The sequence below is a fragment of the Ooceraea biroi genome, chromosome 7, assembly GCF_003672135.1.
Source record: "Ooceraea biroi isolate clonal line C1 chromosome 7, Obir_v5.4, whole genome shotgun sequence".
In the NCBI taxonomy this organism is placed as follows: domain Eukaryota; kingdom Metazoa; phylum Arthropoda; class Insecta; order Hymenoptera; family Formicidae; genus Ooceraea; species Ooceraea biroi.
In genome coordinates this window covers 8,361,200-8,383,333 of record NC_039512.1, presented here as the reverse complement: position 1 = coordinate 8,383,333, position 22,134 = coordinate 8,361,200, and the positions used below count along the sequence as shown (strand labels likewise).

General features: G+C 38.6%; 1 protein-coding gene across 11 annotated transcripts in view; it reads left to right on the top strand.

The window, feature by feature from the left end:
- The window catches only part of LOC105282411 (zwei Ig domain protein zig-8), a 107,687-nt gene that overhangs the window by 69,156 nt on the left and 16,397 nt on the right, over window positions 1–22,134 (top strand). For all 11 annotated transcript variants that reach the window (XM_020032648.2, XM_020032649.2, XM_020032653.2 and 8 more), the window contains 2 exons: window positions 20,170–20,380; window positions 20,810–20,863. In XM_020032648.2, the coding sequence (XP_019888207.1) occupies window positions 20,170–20,380; window positions 20,810–20,863 (265 nt within the window). The remainder of the gene's footprint in view (window positions 1–20,169; window positions 20,381–20,809; window positions 20,864–22,134) is intronic.

Genomic DNA, 22,134 nt, shown 5'->3' with positions numbered 1-22,134 from the left:
CGTGCTCTCGCAGCTGGAGGGAGGTCACCGAAAGAATGCGTCAATATACCTCACGGTGTGCCTACCCAACCCTTAGTTTCTACTGCCACCATATCACCATGACAATGCGAGTCGAATTGATGTTGCAGCGCCCATCGAGGCATGAGTTATTTACAATATTGTATGTGCTTCCGTGATTTGGCCATAATTGCATATTGTGTGTACTTTCAGACAAATTCAAATAAATGAAAAAGATTGCAGATCTGATTTTACTAAATGATATCATGTTAGTGATAATGTAATAGAAAATTTACACAAATTACATAAATTATCTGAATATTTTTCACACATACGCAAATGTTATTACTAATTGTTAATAATGAATTATCTTACGCACTAGCTTAAGCTTCAAGTACGAATCTAAAATATGTCAACGCGTTAAAATTTTACGTGTTTATCATTAGTGGAAATTTTTTACTTATTATTCTTATTAAATGCAAGAATTATAAGAGATAAAAAATAACCATGCATAAAATGCAGGTATGGTGAATTTTAGTCGTGCGCTTTCATGTTTCACAGAAATTCCGACCGTTAAATAAAAGAAATGCTATTACACATATTACACATAAAATTATACGACTGCAAACTGTCACTAATTATACTTGCACTGTATTGTGTACCACGCCAAACGCATCGCTTTCCGCTGGCGAAAACTGTGTTGGGAGACAAAAAAAGGTATCGATATACGTCCAATCGACTCTCTTCTTCTCCTTTATCACGATGACAATGCAGATAGCGTGGAATTCATGGCTCGGAATTACGGCGCGGATCGACGTACCAGGACCACCACATTTGAACGCGATTGTGTATGTAAAACACATATGTATATATGCGCATAAAAGTAGTGATGGGCTCGATCCAATTATCGATCCGCAATTTTCGATCGTTTCAAGCACAAATGTCCCGCATGGTATGGATGAACATCAAAATAGGTATTGTGTAGCTCGAATGAATCAGATTCCTCGTTTACAATGCTCCCATTCAAAACTCTGCCACAACATCAATCCTATTCAAATTTATATTACTGATAAACAAGTGAGGAATAATCGGGTCTGCGCAGTCTGATAACATTTTTTTCATAATTTTATTCGGTCTGTTCAGAATTCTGAGCCCGGAGCGGACAACTGAATCCGTATCTCACTCTGCACACGAGAAAGCACATTTTACTTTTACCGCTGAATACTTTTCCAGAAGAATCAGACGTGCTTTCGAGGCACGTAAAGATATATTCAGAAGCTCGATCATTCCGGTTGTAGCTAGAGATGTAACTTAATTCTATTAAGAGACACATTACATGTACAAGTGCTTTATGCTTTGTATAAAGCGCATAGCTCGTTACGAGCGTCGTTTGGTGCCATTGCTGGTACGCAGTGTCTTAGGAACAGCGTCGTTATAGCGTCTCCGGAATCGACTACACGGCTAGCTGCACTCCTAATCTCGTGAAGAGAGATATAGTTTCCCGAGCACGGCTTAGTATTCGTCGAATACCTTGACTACTCCTCGGGTTATGTCGTATACTCGAATATTCGCGGCAAGGGCGCGAGAGTGAACCGCTCGCCTTGAATTTCGCGGCTTATAAACGCGACCGGGGTAAACTTGCCAGTTGCCGATATTCGTCTCCGGAAGCCACTAACTCGATTGCAGCTCATGAATATAATCCCGATCCGAAAGATATTGGAACGTGCCGTGCGCGTTCGACATTAAAACCACAAATGCGCTCAAGTTTTCCAACAGCGTCGGAAAATTGATGAAGACTGCCCTATTAAACCACCTGCGTTTATCATTAATTATCGACTATAACTAAAAAAGGTTGATTAAAGGAATTTTTCATTACTAAAGAAGGACGTTATGTTTTGTAAACATATTTCTTAAAGCTTAAACTTGGAAATATTCAAGAAAACTTGTAAAGCTCGGCTTAAAGATATCTACTAAGCAATAGGAAGAAGTGATTCTACGATTGCAGTATACGTGAACTATACACAAGTGAATTGACAATATATTCACGAAATCTGTATCATATCTTTGGTATTCTGTTACATAAGCAGCAATGCGCGTCTAAATATTCGGGCAAGCATTTGCAAGCAAGATACCGACAATAATCTTCCGTGCTGAGAGGGATTATTGAATATAGGAACAATCCGACATCTCACTCTCGGTCTAAACAACTGTGCTTCATTAGCGAACTTGCTTGTCGATGGATATTCAGTTAGCGTATCTTAAACTGATGGAAGAAAGATGCGTTACATCCGTTAGGCAAAATACAACTGAATGGTTGAAATACGATCCAACTGATATTCTGGAAACTTTATGAGCAATTGGGGTTGTATTTCCGATATTCATCACGTGAACATTTCCATAGAGAAAAGAAAACGAAAACTCGCGGAAAATGTGAAAACCACGTCAAACGAGAAGAGAATATTTTACAAGAAGATACAATATTACAATATTTCAATAAATAGATACAATACTTAAATTAAAAACTGATTTTACCTATATTTATAAATTATATTTGTGAAAAGCTTTACTGCAGTCCATCGTAATATCTGTATTGAATGTAAGAAAGAAAAACCACTTTGTTTTGTCTTTTATGGAAAATTACGATTGCAATAATTCTTGATCCTCGATTTCTGAAAGCGACACGATAGCCACTATTCGCACATTCGAAGGCCAAAGTCGCCGCGGCGCATGCATATATGTACGAGCATCGTTACAATCCCTAGAAAATCCTGCCTGGAATCGAGAATTTCTTATGGTCTTCGAAGATCCATCGGCGGTTTACTTGATATCTTTTCGACGAATAGAGCAATGAGACCGTTCTCATTTTGTAGGTCTCATCGAGATTTATAAAATGAGTTCGCTCTTTATCTAGAAATGGATTGCGCGTGATATGTCGTAAAAATCGGCCGTATAAATCGTACAAGCTTTTTTCATCTCGCTTCGTCATTTCCCACAACGAGCTTCGTATCAAATATCTTCCATCAGTATTTTCGTACTTACCGCACGTTTAATTGCTTCCATAAAACTTCCTTCCCTCTTTCGCACATGCCCGAAGATAAGGCGTGTAAAGAAAACGATAGGAAGAAACGGAACCCGTATCTCCAGCGTATTTTGCTACAAGCGTTTCAATTATTTTGATTCAGAACTCTTGATTGCCTTTGACAAACCGCCAAATTTCTCGTGCATTTTTTCCTCCGTCCTTGTTTCTCCGACTTGCACGGACCAAGCGAGGAAAAAACCGGACAATAACACTGGAGCTTTCAGTTCCATCCATTTTATTTTACGGTCTTCCCGGGGAAAACTTATCAACGTGGATGATGGGAGTGAAGTGAAAAATTGCGGGTCAAAAAGAGAAATTGGCGGGTGTTCCTCTTAACCGCATACTGTCTTTCGGCTAACTTCTTCTGACGTGAACCGTCCGTACAAATAAGTAACAGTTGCTGATTTAATTTTTCCTGTTTCTCATTGAGAGTCAGAGAAAGGCCAAGTACAATTGAATACAATCTGAATAAATTTCTAAAAATGTAAGGGAAAAGATTTATAAGACATTAATAATGAAATAGCATATTGTGACTAAATATCATTGTGATTATCATTGATAGATACATTGTCAAACACTGCAAAAATGTAAAAAGTAGTAAATTTTTAAACATATTCCTTAAGGTTTTAAATGCCGTGTGCAGAATAATTTTTAGTAATGGTACATATTGCAGCATCTTTTCTACTGTGTTCTACGGTGAAAAGAATTTCATGTATGTAAAAATGGTTGATATTATAATAGATATTGGATATCAGGGTAAAGTGGAGGAGGAGGTAGAAACGGCGGCTACGTGGAGCTGCGCTGCTCCAGAGAGATTACATCTAAACAATTTATAAACCCTCAAGTTACTTGCAAGCGCGCAATAACTTGCAGTATAAAGGCCACTCTGTATACGTTTGCAGCCACCAAATCCGATACCTTTTCTCGGTCCCCTCAAGGTCACGCGAAATTCACGATTTCGGGCAGTAAAAGGATCTTCCCAGGATTCCAGCGATTCTCCTACATATATGTATGTCGTTATGGTAATTCCGATTCTCGACGACGCCCGCATGCGCGTCGAATTGTAGGACGACGCTCCACGTCGGCTGCCTGGAATCTCCAGGCGACCCTTTCTTGCTTGCCAAGTAACGGCGTATAACAATGAATCGCGTATAACTGCTGCGACGCCATCGCTGCTGCCGCGGGATAATGTACAGAAGCGGCAGGAAACTATGGAGTATGGTGATCCTTTTGTTGCACAAAATATGAAGTGCTTCTGCAAACGAGGAGGAAAGGATCTTCGAGTAAGTGGATTAAAACCCCAATGCATTTCTGGCTTAAATATATGGTACTTCAAACGGTAAGAAACAGTAGAATATAGAACTGAATGTACCTCAGCATTGCGGAAGTTGAGTGATAATTATAGAAATGTCTACAACGTGTTTCTGTAATGACAAATGTGGCGAATGTGAATTGTCAGTAGGCTCGAACCACTCTAGAGCCCGTGATTGTGTCCGAGAAAATAAAAAGAAGGACGATGAAACTTGCTTTACTAGCTTTCATGTAAAGACTTAAGTAAAACGCCGCAGGTACATCGCCGGATCGATAGCGTGTCGCGAGGACTGCGCGAGAGGAACGAAGTTATAAACGAACCCGGTGCGGTTCGAATAAAAATCAGCAGGGGCTGCTGGAACTTTCAAGGGTGGCGACTGGTGGCCCCCCTGCCATCGTGGCAGGAGGAAGCAGGAAGCCGGGGATGAAAACTCGATCAGCGTCGGGCTGCACGCCGAGATGGAAAAGGGGTGGCAGGGGTAAAGGGGGTGATGAGCTCGGTACTAGGCGGGGATACGCGCGCGCGGCTGTCCACTACTGAGATTTCTTTCCTCACGATATACCACGGAGGACGCGGTAGGAAAGGGCCGTGGGTTGATTTCAAATGATCCCGGATTTCTCGGGGGTGAATAAAAAAGGAAGCGAGCACCCCGGGAAAGTGAAGTGAATTTCGCCGGCGAAGCCTTCCTTTGTCTTTTTTCGCTAGTCATCCCTTTTTTTCTACATCTGCATCTTTCGGCTTGGGTTTGCCGGACAGCTTGCTCTCGCAGTGTAGAAGCGATTCTTTTAAGGACCCTTCGAAGGTCACGTGTCAGAACTTGATCGACAGAAGAGAATTATTTATGACATGATTATTACATAATATTGGAGAAGCTCTAAAGTGTTAGCGATGAAGGTTTTTAACTGAAGTATTGAAACATGAAGCACTATAGAACGAACTCTTTTACAAGTTTCATGGTCGAATTTGCCTATTATTTACATTACCAACCACGAGTTAAGCGCGCCAACTTACGTACTGCCTGCGCCAAGCAATTATGTACTATCAGTAATATCGAACATCTCCAACAAACTTTTTCGTTCATTAAATTTACTAGTAGATACATCCTCAGCTTCGCTCGGGTGGCGGAAAGGGAGTGCCATACGTGGGCATACGAAACACGCGCGAGTTGCCTTCGCGAGGGAAGCACGAGTTAGATTTCAAAGGCAACTCGTTTGGAACTTCGACGCCGAGCGAACGAGCCTTGGGAGAAGTACTTTTACATCGAATATATCTGGCGCATAGCACGTTGTACGCGAGTAAACTCTTCTGCCAACGGTGGCCAGCGATGTGAAAAGTCGCCACCCTCTTGCACTTACAGTCACGTTGGTCGAACAGATGGACGGACGGACGCACGGACGCTTCAAAAGCACGCGCTTTCGACAACTCTAAGAAAGGAGTAAGCGCATGAAGCCGCGGAAAAATGCACCTCGCAGGAATGCACTATCTCGTCCATAGGGTAGTGCATGGACAAAGAAAACCGAGGTATCCGCGCACCACTGCACTCCATGGTAAATAAAAGGTAGGACATGCCGAATTTTGTAGACGCGTATTTTGTATAAAATTTTCGTGAAACAAATATTGCATTTTAACTCGCAAACATTTCCTAGCGACCTATTGGATTGCAAAAGTATGATGCACAAATAACATCTTAAACTTGCCAAGCGCTTTCATTTTTAATTAAAATTATTCTGCTTCTTTTAATCGATGTCTCTAGGAAAAATGAAGAAAAAGAAAAATTTTCTTTCAAAGAAGAGGTTCTTGCGGGCGCTTGCCCGCTATAATAGCTTCGTATAGATGGCTGGAAGCTTGCAGATTTGCTTAAGCAGGATAAAAGCACTGACACTACCCAAAGTTATAAAATCTGTCCTGAGTCCATCATTTGTACGCGAGCATATTATAATTAAAGCGGATTAGCTTACGGTATTGTTATCGTCGAGATGAAAAATCCGATGGTTTCACAGCCGAAATATTCTTCATTCTTTATGACTTAATTTTCAACGTTCTGGACATGTTCTTAATGTGTATCAGAGTAAAATGCATTAATTAATTCTCATTCTGAAAGAATGCAAAGCCTACATTTGAAAAGAATACTTTCAATTTTCAGTCAAATTACATACAGAGTTTAATGATCGAATTTAAGTTGAGTATTCCTTTTTTATTCTTTAATTTAGAATTCTAACTTTTTTGTTTTACATTTGCATATAATTTAATATAAATATTTCATGTAAATACAAACGCAAGATTTCGACACTTGTAGCACTTTTTCAACAATAAAATTATAAAAATATTTAGAAGAAGAGAGGATCTCGTGATGTTTTCACTAAGTTTACATCAAACTAATTTAGCATTACCACACTATTACCACGAAATATTACATAATTAACAAACAATCTAGATCTAATATTCCATGAATTATGTAAACAATTACCAACACGGGTAATCCTCTTTCTTGATCGTACTTTCCAGAGTCGATAGTGTGTTAAGTATGTTAAAGTGGCTCACCTATTATCAAACAATCTCTAAACTAAGCTGAACTTGAGAGAGGCTGTACTTAAAATTTTAAACATTTAGAAAAGGTGCTCTGTTGAGTTTATGTAGTCCAGGAATTTAGATATAACATTAACGCGATTTCGCGTGGCTTAACTCATACATATGCATCGTTCAGACTTGAAGTTGAAGCATTTCTATTTTAAATTATTTGATTATATAATTTTCGAATCTGTTATTGAAACTTTAATATAAATACAGAAATAACGTGTAAACGCGTGAAATTTAAAACATTAACAGCTAATTGAGTGACTAAATTTAACAAATTTACATTATTCTAATTGAAAATGATAATTTATAAATAATTTTTGATAATATTAAAATTGTTCATTACTTTCATTAATGACACGTCGATTGTTTATTTTATTTTTAATGTATAATAATTGCTGTACTCTGTTTAATAATTGTTTAATTAATTAGCATCTCGATCATTTTATAACTAAAAATCAGTTGTATTTTATATTAATTAAAATTATATTAATTAAAATCGCTAATATTTCACAACTTTTATCAAAGAAAGTCACTTTGATCGACTATTTAATATAATGCTGCACTTACAAAATTACATCACAAAATTACAAAAAAATTGTAATTTGTTCAAAGATGCTGTAAACATAGCAAATAAAAATTTATAGGTGAGATTTTCTCACGACACTTAGTTTCAATTGCGCTAAAAGCATTAACGGCACCAAAGAGAGTGAATACTTCTTTCTCTCTTCATTCTTTCTTTTTTACAATCGTTGCTTTTCCAAACGTAATTGCTATCGCATCCTGCCAGGAGTTGCATGTCGCGTGCAATTTTTTTTAACACAGTGTCACGCATCAACGATATGAAACGCCTGGTCGTTCTTCAATTATTTGGTGCACGCGAAATTTTTCGGCCTCGCATAGTTTTGTCGATCAATCGGATATCTGACATTAAAAGCATTTAGGTCGTTGCAACCACCGAATGGCCGATATCCGCTTTTTCAACCGGAGAAAAGTTTCTCTCTGGTTTTTCCTTTTTCCTACGGCCTCTTTTTTTTGGAATTCCTGACAAATGGTAAACTTAACAGCATCACGATATTTTTAATAGAGATCCATTTTGATTCGCTGTGGCATACAGGAAAGTAATTAAAAAGGCACACGTTTTAATGAGAATCCGTTTAAAGTGCTTTCTAATTCTAAGCATCAATTTAATTAATAAATAAATATATAAAAGCATAAGCACGATATATATATATATATTGGCAAATGGTGGAATGTAAATAAGATATGTCTGTAATGAGAAAAATAAATTAATCGCGCGTTAAATACGGAAAGATATAATTTCAAAATAGATGAAATGAGACAGTTAATTCGATTTAACTGAAGTCTATGCCAACTGTGTAAATTCACCAACACTTGTTCAACTACTTTACTGGGAGCATTTCACATGATACATCCGGAACCGAGGAGAAAACTCCGACGTTAAATCGATACAAGAGGAAAACGGTTTTAATTAAAGTAGATTTGCGTGCTTTTTACAGCTCGATATAAATACTGCTTTTGTAAATACATTATGAAACATCATGAAATAAGCAAGCTTCAATCATACAATATAATATAATATAATATAATATAATCACTTTATCAAACAATAGCAAAATAATTAATAAATCAAGTGAGAATTAACAATCTTTTGAAGAAATATTTTATGAAATTATAAAATGTTTCATACATTAATTTGATAAGAGTCAATTATTACTTTCTTTATGCATTATTACGCAATATTTCAATATGCTCATCAAAAATATTAGAAAAGAGAGACACACGGATGAATATGTGGAATTTCTTGAGATTTTATAATTAATAAAACTTAATATAATTACATAATTAAAAATTTATAATTAGATTTTACTCTCTATGATGATTATTATTCTATTTAGTTTACAGTTTTTTATTTTAAAATAAGCATTGCTTTCTTGGTGGAAAAAGTTCATTTGTTCGATCTAACTATATATTCATCGAAGTCAAAAGCACCGATTCCTGAAAGCATAAGTATTTCCGGTGGACAGCAATTTATGGCGTTTTAGTCAGGACGCTTCGCGAAGCGTTGACAGGAAGGCAGAGCGCAGGAAGAATTATATCCAGAAGCAGAGGATCTTTGACCTAATGCACGCTTCATCGCTTACGAACTGGCGAGTCCTCCTGCTCCTCCTTGTGGGATAATGGCCTCTGGCAAATTTGGATTTACACGCGGCTATTCACGAGCGATTGGAAGCGTTCCAACATAGCGCGTGCAATGTTTTATATTCTCGACATTTTTACCTTTATTTTCAGCGACGATCCACCTCGATATTTTTATGGTCGCAACTTCGCGCAGAGATTACGTAAACAGAGCTTTCGACTTCTTGTGGATCTGTTTCTGCACGTGAAGAAGAAACGCACGCGCGATGTGTTAAACTCTCTTGTATATTATTGTTGGTGTTCTTTTATATCTTATTTTCTTTTTCTTTTTTTTCCCGTAATATATTTTTTATTTTATTGATTTCAAGAAAGAAAACGACTATTTCGATCTCGCGAACGTTTTAATCTCCTTTTATTACTTGTTATTGCCTATTATTTTATTATCTAGTATTGTCATATTATTAACGCGTTGCTATTACATTTCTAAGATACATTTACCGTTACCATTTCGTTAAATCGCTTATTATTCCGTTAGACGAGAGGACACTCTTCGGGAAATTGACATTACTAGCATCGCTAGTTTTCCGCAGCATGTTCCGGAAAACGACGGGGCGAGTGGTGTCAGGCGACGCTGGAGCCGAACTCAAAGCGGAACTCGGAAAATGACAAGGAGACGACCGAGAAAGGAAGCGCGTATCGTGTGCGACCGCGCAAGTGCTCTCATCAGTATGCAAAATGTAGGACTCGCTCGGGGTGCGCGCGTGGTTCCCCTTGTGTCCTTCATTTGCCCGAACCGGGAACCATACACCGACGCCCCTGTTCAGCCTCTGAAACCGCTCTGCCTGTTCCACCGGCATTCTCGCTGCAGAAGCAAACTCTTCGCCTCGCTTTACGCCTCTTTGTGCGCGAGTCGCATCGCAGATGCGAGAAACGGGCATTATCGTACACCGAGCACGCGTGTCCCGCACGTAGCGTAATTATCCGGCGCGTCACTTTGCTCATCGTGTTGCTCGTTCCCTGTTTTCTTTCGCTTCTCACGAGCGTCCTCCTCTCGTCGCGTCGTTGAGGCTGCTTTGCGCTTCGAGTACTTGCCGGGGTCTCGGGGACACGCCGCGCTAGCGATTTTATTTCTTTCCTTCGTAAATGTCCCGTCACGATCTCTGTAATTTGTTTCTTGCGAGCTGCTCGCTCCCTAAGTTCCGTCCGGAGTCCTAATTGAATTACGAACATTTCAACGCGGCGTGCCCGGGTCGGCAAATGGGTCGCACGCAGCGGGCGAAAATTTAAATCGTCCCACAATTGAATTTTTACGTGGGGCTTGACGGCTTCTCTTCCTTCCTGTTTCGTGTTTTGTCGCATTCTCTTTTCCAGATTAATTTACCGCGCTCGTCGCGCACCAAGTCGCAAATCTCTTCCCTTCTGTTTTGATCCCGAGGTCCGCGGAACCGCAACTACTATCTCTGTCCCGCTCCGGCATCTTTGATGTTCTAATGAAGTTAGTTTGCTAAGAAACAACGTCGACCACCAGAGATTCCTGTTCCCTCTCTCATGCGCGACCAAGAGACGAGGTTGCATCGTCGCGTCGCGCGTGTTATCCGTGCTACCAAAGCGGCTCTCGTATCTTCTTTCTTTTCCCCGGACAAGCTGCTCTTTCCGGTCTTGTCGCTACGCAAACTCGGCGAGCTCTGTCGTCTCGTATTTCGCTCGTATTCTCAGATTGCGAGCGTGTAGATAGCAAGTTTTGTGTTTCTTGTACAGTTCGCGAAAGAACTTTTTCCATTAGCCAGGTAAATGTGCCCTGCCAACGTTTTAAATACGAGTCGTTGTTGTTGTCTCCGAAGTTTGCAAATTTCGTTTTATATATTAATTACCTCATCCGACTGAAACCTAATTGATTGCGTTTTTCTGTTTCGCTCGTTTCCTGGCCATGTATTCTTAAAAAGACGTAGCGTACTTCGGAAGTGAGCTGTTATTACAAGATTAGCGCATTACTGATGCTTTTACGGTCGCCTGGCTGGTTTCCTTTCAGTGCGATTAATCAAATTACCACTCATCGTGCGATAAATTATACCTTTGCGCATATATTCTCAAACGAACGCAGTCTCGATGCACCGAGATCCAGTTAGTCGGCCGTTCTTTTGTATCGTACAATAGGAAACGCGACAAAGCCATCCGATGAATTTCAGCCTTCGTTCATTCCCGACTAACTCTCTTCCTGTGGTTATATAAGGAGGCACGTAAACTTCTCTCTAAGGACGTCGAACGTCCGCGAAGAGAAGTGTACAGATAATGGCGAGAAATAATTGGATCGCTCGGGTGCTAGGCACTTTCAAAAGTCCCATAGGAGGTCGCGTCGGACACAAAGGAAAAGAAAGAATTTCTTTGGCCCACATCTGAAAATTGGACACTCCTGCAGACGATCAAAAGTTCTGTTCAAAAGTCGCACGCATCTACAGATTCTGCAGATTTCCTAATGAAGACTTATCTATAATAAATTGTTTAAGTAGAAGGATATTAATGTGCACAACTTTTGTTATAACATTATATCTATATGACAGATAATTTTTTCGTTGCAACGATCCACTGTATTCATTTAAACATCAAGCGTGAGTTTAAGAATTTTCGGAAAACACGTACTTTCAATTAAGTACCATTTAAAAATGCGCAATTTATAGGAAAAAGGGTGCACGATTGTATTTATTACACTCACACGGAATCGACTTTTGATCTTTCGATCGTACAAATACACGCGGAAGTGTATAGCTCTCCAGAATAAATACAGATCCCATTAGTTTTGCAGTGGCTCTACAGCGCGAGCTTCAAATAAAAGTTAGTATCGATAAGGAAAAAGGACTGTTTCGACTGGTCGATTGGTGGTTTCACGCATTCGGCATCGATCGCACTTTCTGCAGAACGCGAAGAAGACAGAACACCGAGAGAGAGTTTTTGTTTCCCTCTGACCCAATTCTCTCCCTTAAATCCCCGAGTCGTCGCAGAGCGGGCGAAGATCGGAGCACACCGGATTTTAATTTACGCGGAGTGTCAGAAGCACACGGATAATCGAATGGCATTACTGCCACGGTTGGCGCAACGTGTAACGCAATAACGATAATCGATAAAAGCCCGGTGACCCGAAACTACTGCCCGGTTGCTGATTAGTTTAAGTTAGTCGGAGATCAAAATTGTATGCAAGATCTGTGATCGGTCGTCGCCACGATGGGATAATGTTTAGAAATCCTTTCTCACACAATAGCTTTCAGATTGTAATGCGTGTGTCACGTATGCAAATAAATTATTGTAGAAATGTACGCGATCACAATCGCGAACAGTTTCGAAATTGCCCGATAATCAACGGCGCAACTTTGTTCGCGTATTCTGGATACGAGTTAAAGCTGAATAAGGGAGGTTTGTCTTTGTGCGACAACTATTGAAATTGATATGGGCTACAGATTCATGAAACTTTATGCACCTTTCACATTTTAATGCAAAATAGCAATCTCCTTATTCCGAAGTTACTACTTTATTTGATAGTTAATGTTGTAGACCCCGGACTGAACTTTCTTCATGCTCGAAAAGCAAGCTACCAAATCTTTGTAAAGTTAAATGTATAATATGCAATCAAATTTTAGCGTTCATAGAATTTCAAATCTGTCTGTTAGGATAAAGAATGTACAATTTGAGCAGCAGACAGAAACTTAAATCGGATTCCATCGATAATTTAAAATTTAATTATGGAATTCTCCAATGTGTGTTGCGCGTGATTTGATTATTTCTTATATGATTACATCATATCCGTTTATTCAATTAGTGTTTTGAAACAAAGACATCACAGATTAAATATTTGAAACATTAGACATTATAAAATATTTGAAATACGAGTCTGAATGAAACACAGAGGTAATTTTAGGTTTTGCATTGTCAAAGATCACAAAGGAAGTGAAAAAAATCGCGTTTTAACGTAATGTGCTGCCTGCAGAGAATCGATGTTCCCAGTAGACGAAATTATTTTTCAAGAATAAGCGCCACCCTTACAAGCATAAAATTTTGCGTCACGGAGTTTCCTGGCTTAGCCAGCAAACATTATCTTTGCAGTGACATTTTTTTATCCATGTAGGGAAAATGCGCACTGTCCGTTTTTTAATCCGATTTCGTTTATCGGGAAAAGTAGAAACTGTTGGCCGGCGCCGGTATAAAAATTGTGCCGCCGAGCGGAAATGGCACATGGTCCGAGTGTCGAAGAGGATTACGCAGCGCGCAAGGCACGTGGGGGGTTCATAAATTTTTCAACTTCTCGATAGCCGAGAAAGACTGCGCATAAGTTTGCTGAAATGCTAGTAATCGCTGGACTATTAGATATTAGCGTACTTTCAACAGATTTTTAAACTGCAAAAAAGTGGATAGTAATACTTAGATAAAAATTACAGACTAAATTCTACTTTGACGCAAGAAATTTTATTTCTGTTGTACAAGCAAGTGTCATTATACGAGACGGCAAAATGCCAAGTGGTTAATCGCAATGACAGCGTTAAGAGTTGCCAGAAGGAAACCGCCACTAATCGCTCTCGCGATTCCATTCCGCGGGATCTCAACGATGAATCCAGCTGGAAAGTAGCAACGGGAGATCACAAAGATTGCGAATCTTGGTTGCGCTCGCCGAACAACTTCAGCCGGATGTAAATCCGAGAGCGCTGAGTCGACTTTATCGAACGTAGGAAGGATGAACACGCTATCGTGAGCGGCGGCGAGCCTCGACGCTCGCGATTCTTATCGTCGATGCGGAAGCAGGAGTAAATAATTTACCTGAGGAACACTGATTCGATGGCGCCATCAAGGACTTTCTTTTCGTGCGAGTGCCTTCCTTCCGATCCTATCCCCGTCGTTCTTTTCGCTCGACTACCCGCGACTTTCTCGATTCAAGCAAGCGGAGAACTCCCTTAATTCATTGTGCTTCCATCGACGAACTTTCGCCACCCCCGAATGCCGCCTGGCTAAAAGAGCAAAAGCACATCCAGGATTGTCGCGTCGTGATTCGTCGGGTAAACGAGAGAGTAAATGATGTCGGACGACCAGCTGTGAGAGCTGCTCTGGCTCGCAACGGCCGGAAGACGGAGTCCCGGCATAGTTGCAGGGCGCAGAGATCTTCGTTTAGATAGACTCCAGTATTAACCTTCCTTCCGTTGAGTTATTGACCATGAAAATTTGCGAGCGGAACTTTGTCAATCGAGTAAAGTCTTCGAGAGGGATGGAGGGCAGTATATCTCAAATCCAAATTGGCAATTTAATTCTACAACGATCCTTGCAATGGTTTGGGAAACAGCCTAACGATACATTCGTGAAAAGGAATATTTGGTAGATTACTGAGAAAAGTATTGTTATATGAATCATCTAAATGATCAAATAGAAGTTTTATGTTTTAAATGTATAAAAAATGATTTAATAAAAACGATAAGTAAAACAAGAAATGATTTAAATTTATATCTACTTAACATGTTACAGAGAAAGGAATCCATTAAATATAAAATCATAGAGCAGACAACATCTCGACACCATTTTCGCTAAATTTTGTTTAAAAACCATATTCTGTGGAGTTTTTATATCACCTAGAGTAAATTGAGATGAATAATAATATATTTATTAATATATAAAATATAAAGAATTGATTTCTTAGCATCATTCCACCTTCCACCATCAGAACTCGATCGCAGGTTATTTCGACCGTGATGACACACAATAGCTAATGTAAAGAACAAAGTTTCATGCGGCAGATTTCCTCCGCGGAAGGTAGCCGAATGTGGTGGAACGGCGTGCATAAGGTGCCATCCTGCGGAAAATTCCGGTCGAGCCGCGGTGGTGGCGGAATGCTCGTAAGGTACGGCGAAATGTTGAAACGACCAGGAGCCGTTGCATTTTTATCCCGGATGGTGCCGACGCAGCAGATGAAAGCGGTTATGTCGACTCTCTATTGCCGTCCTTTGTCTCCCCCTCCGTATCCAAGATGTTCCTTAACAGCCGCGGCGACTCCATCCCTCGACCGCTTTTTCTCTCCTCTTCCCTCCCTCTCTCTTTCCCCCTTTCCGCCATCATCTTTTCCGCGCTTCTTCCTCTTTCGCGACCTCAAAGCCAGTTCTATTTTGGACCATCCAAGGTATATTCAGACACACTGGCGTACGACCAAATGCCGTGATACACCACCCCCGCTGCAACACGCCATATAACGTGTGTTGTGCTGCACGGCGAGGCGAATCCCTCTCGCTCTAATGTTATTGCCAAACCAACCGCCATACCTTTCCTCGCGGCGCCGCATTTTGCGGCGTTACATTCCACTAAGAGTGAATTCCTCCTGAGTGTGTGTGGTTCAAAGGTATTTCTTCTTGGAGCAAATCCGATCAAGATTTAAATGAAATTATCCTGATCGGTTACGCTATATCTAACTTCTATATCGATTTGCATCAGTTTTATACATTAACATTATATATGTACTTTACGAGATACATATGTATATTATTTCATGGATTTCAGGTATGGATTTTAAGTTTCTTGTCAAAGTTTGACAAAACTTCAAAAGAAACTATATGAAAATAGGAGATTATGTTTTATTGCGTTAAATATTTCTCAGCTGTGTAATGAAAGCCGATTACTCTTACTGCTTAGCACGATATTTTATTAATGTTGTTATAAAATCATTGACATCTGAAATCATTGAATCGAATGATAATCTATTATACAACATAATGCTATATAATTAATCACGATCTATGAATATACACACGAACGTGAAATTACGCAATATCTGTATCCTCTTAAAGTCTGAAATTTATTTCTCACTAATAAGATAAACATTTACCAATATTAACATATAAATTTATCTTTTCATTTTCATTCATCCAAATTTATTATCTTTTACTGCCGATTACTCTTCATTACCAATTAATAACTGTTATTATAGCTACTATGTAATTGAAAAAAATAGAAATCGATTTTTATTCTATTTAGACACCTGAATCTATAGCAAATTTGCATGGCAAAGCAAATCTACTTTTTGTTTGAATAATTGTTTAAATTGATGCATACATAATGCATGCATGTAATCAGATTCTCAGTATTAGTTAACGCTTCCATGACAATATATGTCATAATGTAACATATTGCGCATGCCGCGCTCGTAAATCCCGTTTGGCTTGCCCGTTCTGCTTTGCCAGAATCATTACGCATTTGTGTATTCAACGTGAGAAATCTTTAAATAATTATAGGCGTGCTCGTTCCTTAGAACGTCGCTTATGTAGAACCATGTTACATCGCGAACACGTGTCGTGCAATCCGCTACATTGCTTTGTATTCAAGAACAGCTGCAATTTGGCCAAAACGTGCTCCTGCAGGAACGAAAGCAATTTACTAGAAGTAGAGCATTAGTAATATATTATCCAGAAAAAATTTGGTACTGATTGTTCTTCACAGATATTAAATGCTAACAAATTTGACTTTTCCCCGCTTCCCGCTTCTCACGTGCATCAAACAATCTTCTCTCCGTAACTTCGAATTACCGACGATTTATTCATGGCGCAACTGAGTCTCGGATTACGAATAAAAATGAGATGTTTTATCAATACCGAGCGACATCCCGTGATCAAATACATCAACGTGAGAATCGAGCCGATAAAAATCGGGAGAAGCGAATCGCGAGAGCGTGCGTATATCGGTGTACACTGCGGTATTCCGCCGTCGATTTAATTACCGATTAATCTAGACTTCTTTTGTTCCTTTTGAATAATGTCTACGTTCGCTCGAGCAGAGATCGCTCGTGTATCACCGCGCTTGTTTTAATAACGACGATAAATCTCGAGTCCCACCGCCACGCCGACGGAATATTCGAGACTTTGCCATTGTCGTTTTTTGTCGCCGAGATTATTGGACTCCTCGCAGTCTGACGTCACGTCGATGGAACGTTCTCGATTGTGTTCGATGGCAATGCGAGTGATGAATCAAAGAAATCCGCATGCTTATGATTTAATGCCTCCGATAAAAAACTCGGAGACTAGAGAACACCTTTGAAAATCAAAATTTTAAGTATTTCGTGCTGTTTTTTTAATGTAGAATATATGATTAATTTGTTATACGTTAAAAGTACGAATTATTATGAGTCATTACACTTATGCAATATAACAATGATCGCTTTTAATGTTTATGATACAACACTTTGTATCATTACAAGCATAATATATCATAATATTTTATTGCAATATGCTATTAACAATTGTTTAATCTATCAACAACTCTAAAACCCTTCGAGGCAATAAGATTAAGAAATTGATGCAACCACGAAATCCTCGTCACTACTTATGACATTATTAAACCCGCGTTCTAAGCCGACGTGACGGCGAATGTCTCACGTTTTTGCGGTCGCGAATCAATAACTTTTTCGATATGCTGGCGTGGCAACAAATCATCAGGAGTATCATTTATCCCCAAGCGTTTCTCAACGAAGCTAATACACGGTGAGGCCCCTCACGGAATAGCCAATGGGAAAATGGTAACTGGGTATAGACCGGAAATGACTACCAGCCGGATAACCGGATATCTAATATCCGACCGTTTGGTCGGCCGAGTACCGAAAAATATGAGAATCGGATAAGCCGCGGCACACTGTTCGCTAACCATATTCATCGAATTGCACCTTTTGCTCGCGACGCTGCACTTGCAAAAATTTCGGCTCATCGTTACAGAACGGAGGCTTCACGGGATGTTCAGTCAAGTTTAAGGAGACAAAAAATCAAACAATATTTATCTGTTTTTGAAATTACTAAATAAGCAATTAGATGCACAAGTTATGATAGAATATTACTACTAATCACTGTGCGAATGTATTATTTAAATGAATAAATGCGAATTATCAATTTTCCGTTAAATCGCCGTTTTAATCATAATAATTATCTTATTTTTCTGATCATTTTCCAAGATAAAGTACATGAAACTTTGGTATTAACACAAGGAAGGAAAATATTAGAAAAAGCATAAGTAAGCAGAGAGAGAATCATGCAGCGTTTAACTGGCTTAATATTCTTTGACTTCTTGCTTCTCGCGTTTATCTGTTTAAAAATTGCGTTAAAGCATAAATAATAAAAGAATTGTGTATTACATTTTTTTAAATCAAATAAATCTAAAAATGTGATATTTTTTCTATATAATTTTTTCTATCTAAGTAATAAACAAATCTCAAAATTTTTGTGATGTGCAAACATACAATTATTTTATTTAAAACAACATTCGTAAATATATGAGTTGTTGAAAGAAGTATTAGATAAAATATTCAGAAATTCATCAAAGATATAATACACAGACATATTTTTAAAACTTGGTTATTAAAGTATTTAGAATCATAGTTGGCAGAAAAAAGAAGGGTGAAGTTAAGATTAAAACAATCAACGAGCTTTTAGTTTACTTATACTTCGCTTAATTTAGTAGAAAAATTAATTATCAACTCTCTGTAATTAAAGCAAACAAATCAGTTTGCAGAGTAAACTAAGAATTAATTCCTCCTCAAAAGATTGGCGCATCTCTGGAGTTTTAAAAATCAATGAAGTAGCAACTCACAAATAAATAATTTATAAGGAGAAGGAAGTGTAGTGAGTACATGCATATGTAGCTACTACAATAATTATATGCTCACTATATATTCATATGCAGATATATCGATGCAGTTAATCGCAATAAAAAGTATACATATATTTAAAAACTTAATTTATTTATAATGCATATAACATACAACAGGAAAAATTGGAATTTTAGTCATAATAAAAGTATGAAAGAAATTGTTTGGAAAGTAGTTCTTGGTTTAATCAAGAGATTAAATCTCATAAAAAATAACAGAAATTTTATTCATTATTTTTGATACAACTTGCAACCAATAGAGAAATATTTCTAAACCGGAGAAATGATAGTAGCTAATATACTATCACTGCTATAGAGAGAGTATCGATGATAATTAATAATAATTGCGTACCGCTCGAATAATCGAGCATCCATTAGCGCCATTACGCTCATCGTCACGTTACCACCCTTCGCGCCGCATGTTCTCGCTTCCACTCCATTAACTTTATTATCATCTCGCGTCGTAATGTATTATTATATATTACGACGTGTAACACAGCCGTGAAGCCATCATGAGCAAAAGCAAGAGAAATAAGTCGCATATAGTCGCGGAAAATCAGTCTGACGGACGCTGATTTACGCGAGACGAGTGCGCGTTCCGTACGAGCTTTCTCGGATTTTAAGGCGCCCGTCGCACCGACAGACATTTGCGGTCTCACATATCGGCTAAATGACGCCACCCTGACAAATATGCCTCATCAATGGTGTCTGGCAACTTTACGCCCTCCGCGAGAGAGAGAGAGAGAGAGAGAGAGAGAGAGAGAGAGAGAGAGAGAGAGAGAGAGAGCCGCTATTATCGAGTGCTCGTCCAACCGGCACCTCTAGTTTGTACCGTTACGGCGCGAAGGATCTAAAAGGTATAGTTCCGAACCTCCACATTCTACGAACTTCTATTTACTCGAGATGTTTTCGCACTTGAGTGAAGAATATCATGTAGTAGTAGCGTTGGAAATTCTCGGATTTTCGTTTAAAGCTTCTGCAAACTCGCAAAAAGATTTTATCTTTGGATCTCGCGATTTGAGCTGTTTCCCTCCTTGTGATTTAAATTACTTTCCTCGGACAAAAGATTGAAAATACATAAACTGCCTATAATTTAGCATTAATGTACATTTATTATCAACGGCAGGATAATGTAAATGATGTAACGTTTAGTAACCGTGGAAATAAACAGTTACGCTCAATTAATGTACAATTACTTTGACTCAACGTTGCCATTACTTTATCGTTATAAAGTGCTCTTATAAGATTTTAAGTTTAAAACTAGTTGTTTCTTTAACCCTATAGAAATGAAAAATTGAATTTAAAACTGAAGTCTGGAAAATTAAAACACTTTTAAAAGCAGGATTTCAAGATTATTAAATGTTTGCCTATCCTAATAACAATTTGCAATTTCTGATTTCAGGTTTCATGGATGAGGAGCAGAGATCTTCACATTCTCACTTCGGGAAATTTTGCGTTCAGTTCGGATGCACGATTTGGACCCCAGCACACGCCAGGTAGCGACGCTTGGACTCTCAGGCTGGATAATGCCAGAAAGACGGATTCTGGCAAATACGAGTGCCAGGTCAATACGGAACCGAAGATCATGTATGCAGTGCAGCTCTCGGTGCGAGGTGATTGTCGTTCCACTTCACATTTCGTGCTTTACGTTTGCTTCTCGTTGCTTCACGACAATTTACGGTAGAAATTCGGCATTTTTGTTTTTGCGCCAAGTCGCACAACTTCTACTTGGACTTTTATAAATATATGATACAGCGAATACCTTTGTAAAACACAACATGTAGTGATATGAAATTGGAGAACATAATAAAATTATACATGTAATATATATTATACTATATTATATCATGATCAATCTTTTTCACACAGTAATGAAATGTGATCTCACGATATATTACATAAAATACGAGAGAAAATGTGCTAATAATATCGCATTTTCTCTTCTCTTCGCGATACAATTTGTAATTGTTATCTATATTTTGTTCCTCATTAGCTTTGCGATGATGCTTCATTTTATCATTAAAATGTTTTTGCATTTCCAGATACAGACAAACCGGACAGGTATGACGAACCGCATTCTCAGCAAACGCGTATAAGTAAGTGTATACCATGGACACAGCGCGTATTTTTGGCCTGCACGTTTGCGACACACATGAGCGTGACGCTCCTTTAGTTCCAGTCTATGCTGATCGAATCGGTCGTATATTTCAAGACACGAGACTGGAACGTTCCTATTAACATTAAACGGACTTGGTAATAGCGATGACTTGAAATGATTAAACTCTGTTAACTATAGAACATTATTGTACTCATTGTGCATTGCATTTCCATCTATATTAATTCTACAGTAAACGCATTGATAAAAATATTATCGACTTGATTTAAACAGTAGAAAAATATAGATTTATTTTCTTCAGGCAGGCGCATCACTTTATTAGATTATAATTGAAACTGGATTATTTCCATTGTGTGAGAAAGAAAATTATAAATATTATATATTCCTAACTATAATTATTTTTCGAAAGTTCTTCACGCATGTTTTATTAGATTTGACGAATTGTTGAATGTCACTTTAAAAAATTTATACTAAAGTTAAATCGCATGAATTATATGAAACAATTGAAATTCATTAAAAAGTTAATACGGCAGTATGGACATTTGCATTTTGTTGTGATTCTAATTTCAATTGACGCTAAACTTATTTTACTGTCTGTGATATCAGCGATAACATTTTGCGCGGACCTGCATAATTAATTCCCCGCGTAATCAGCATCAGCCGAATCGGGTGGACGCGGTGTGTATAAAATGGGACGCCTGTATCGCACAGCCTGAGAGAAATTATATCATGCAAATTTGATGAATTTCTTGATCGGCACGGAAACTCGGACAAGCGTACAATTATGCAATCAAAACTTCTCGAAAAGTTTCGCAGATCGCAGTGGTCGGATAAGGTGCGTTCTTTTTTTTCTTTCGCATTCATCCACATTTCTGCATTTTATCGGCATACGCGCCATGGATGAACATAATAAAATGCGCACAGTGAATATTATCTCGCAATAAAAATTTTCGCTAGTATAAATCTGCAAAATGCCCTCGGGAGCAAAGATTGACCTGGTTACCATGGGATTTAAAAATATAACTTTCATCGCCAGCGACTGGCAATTTCCGCTTTGTTTTACCACTCGGAAAACAGCGGAACCAAAAGCACCGGTTGAATCGTCGTTAAGATTGCATCAGTTAGAAAAAGCGCGATTAATCAGCCGCGAGGTACAGCGCTAAGCTCACTGATAATTATCAAGAAAGCGTCTTTTCTTGTAATACAATCATTATAAATGTAAGCTATTAGTGTCGCCATTAATTCTCTTTT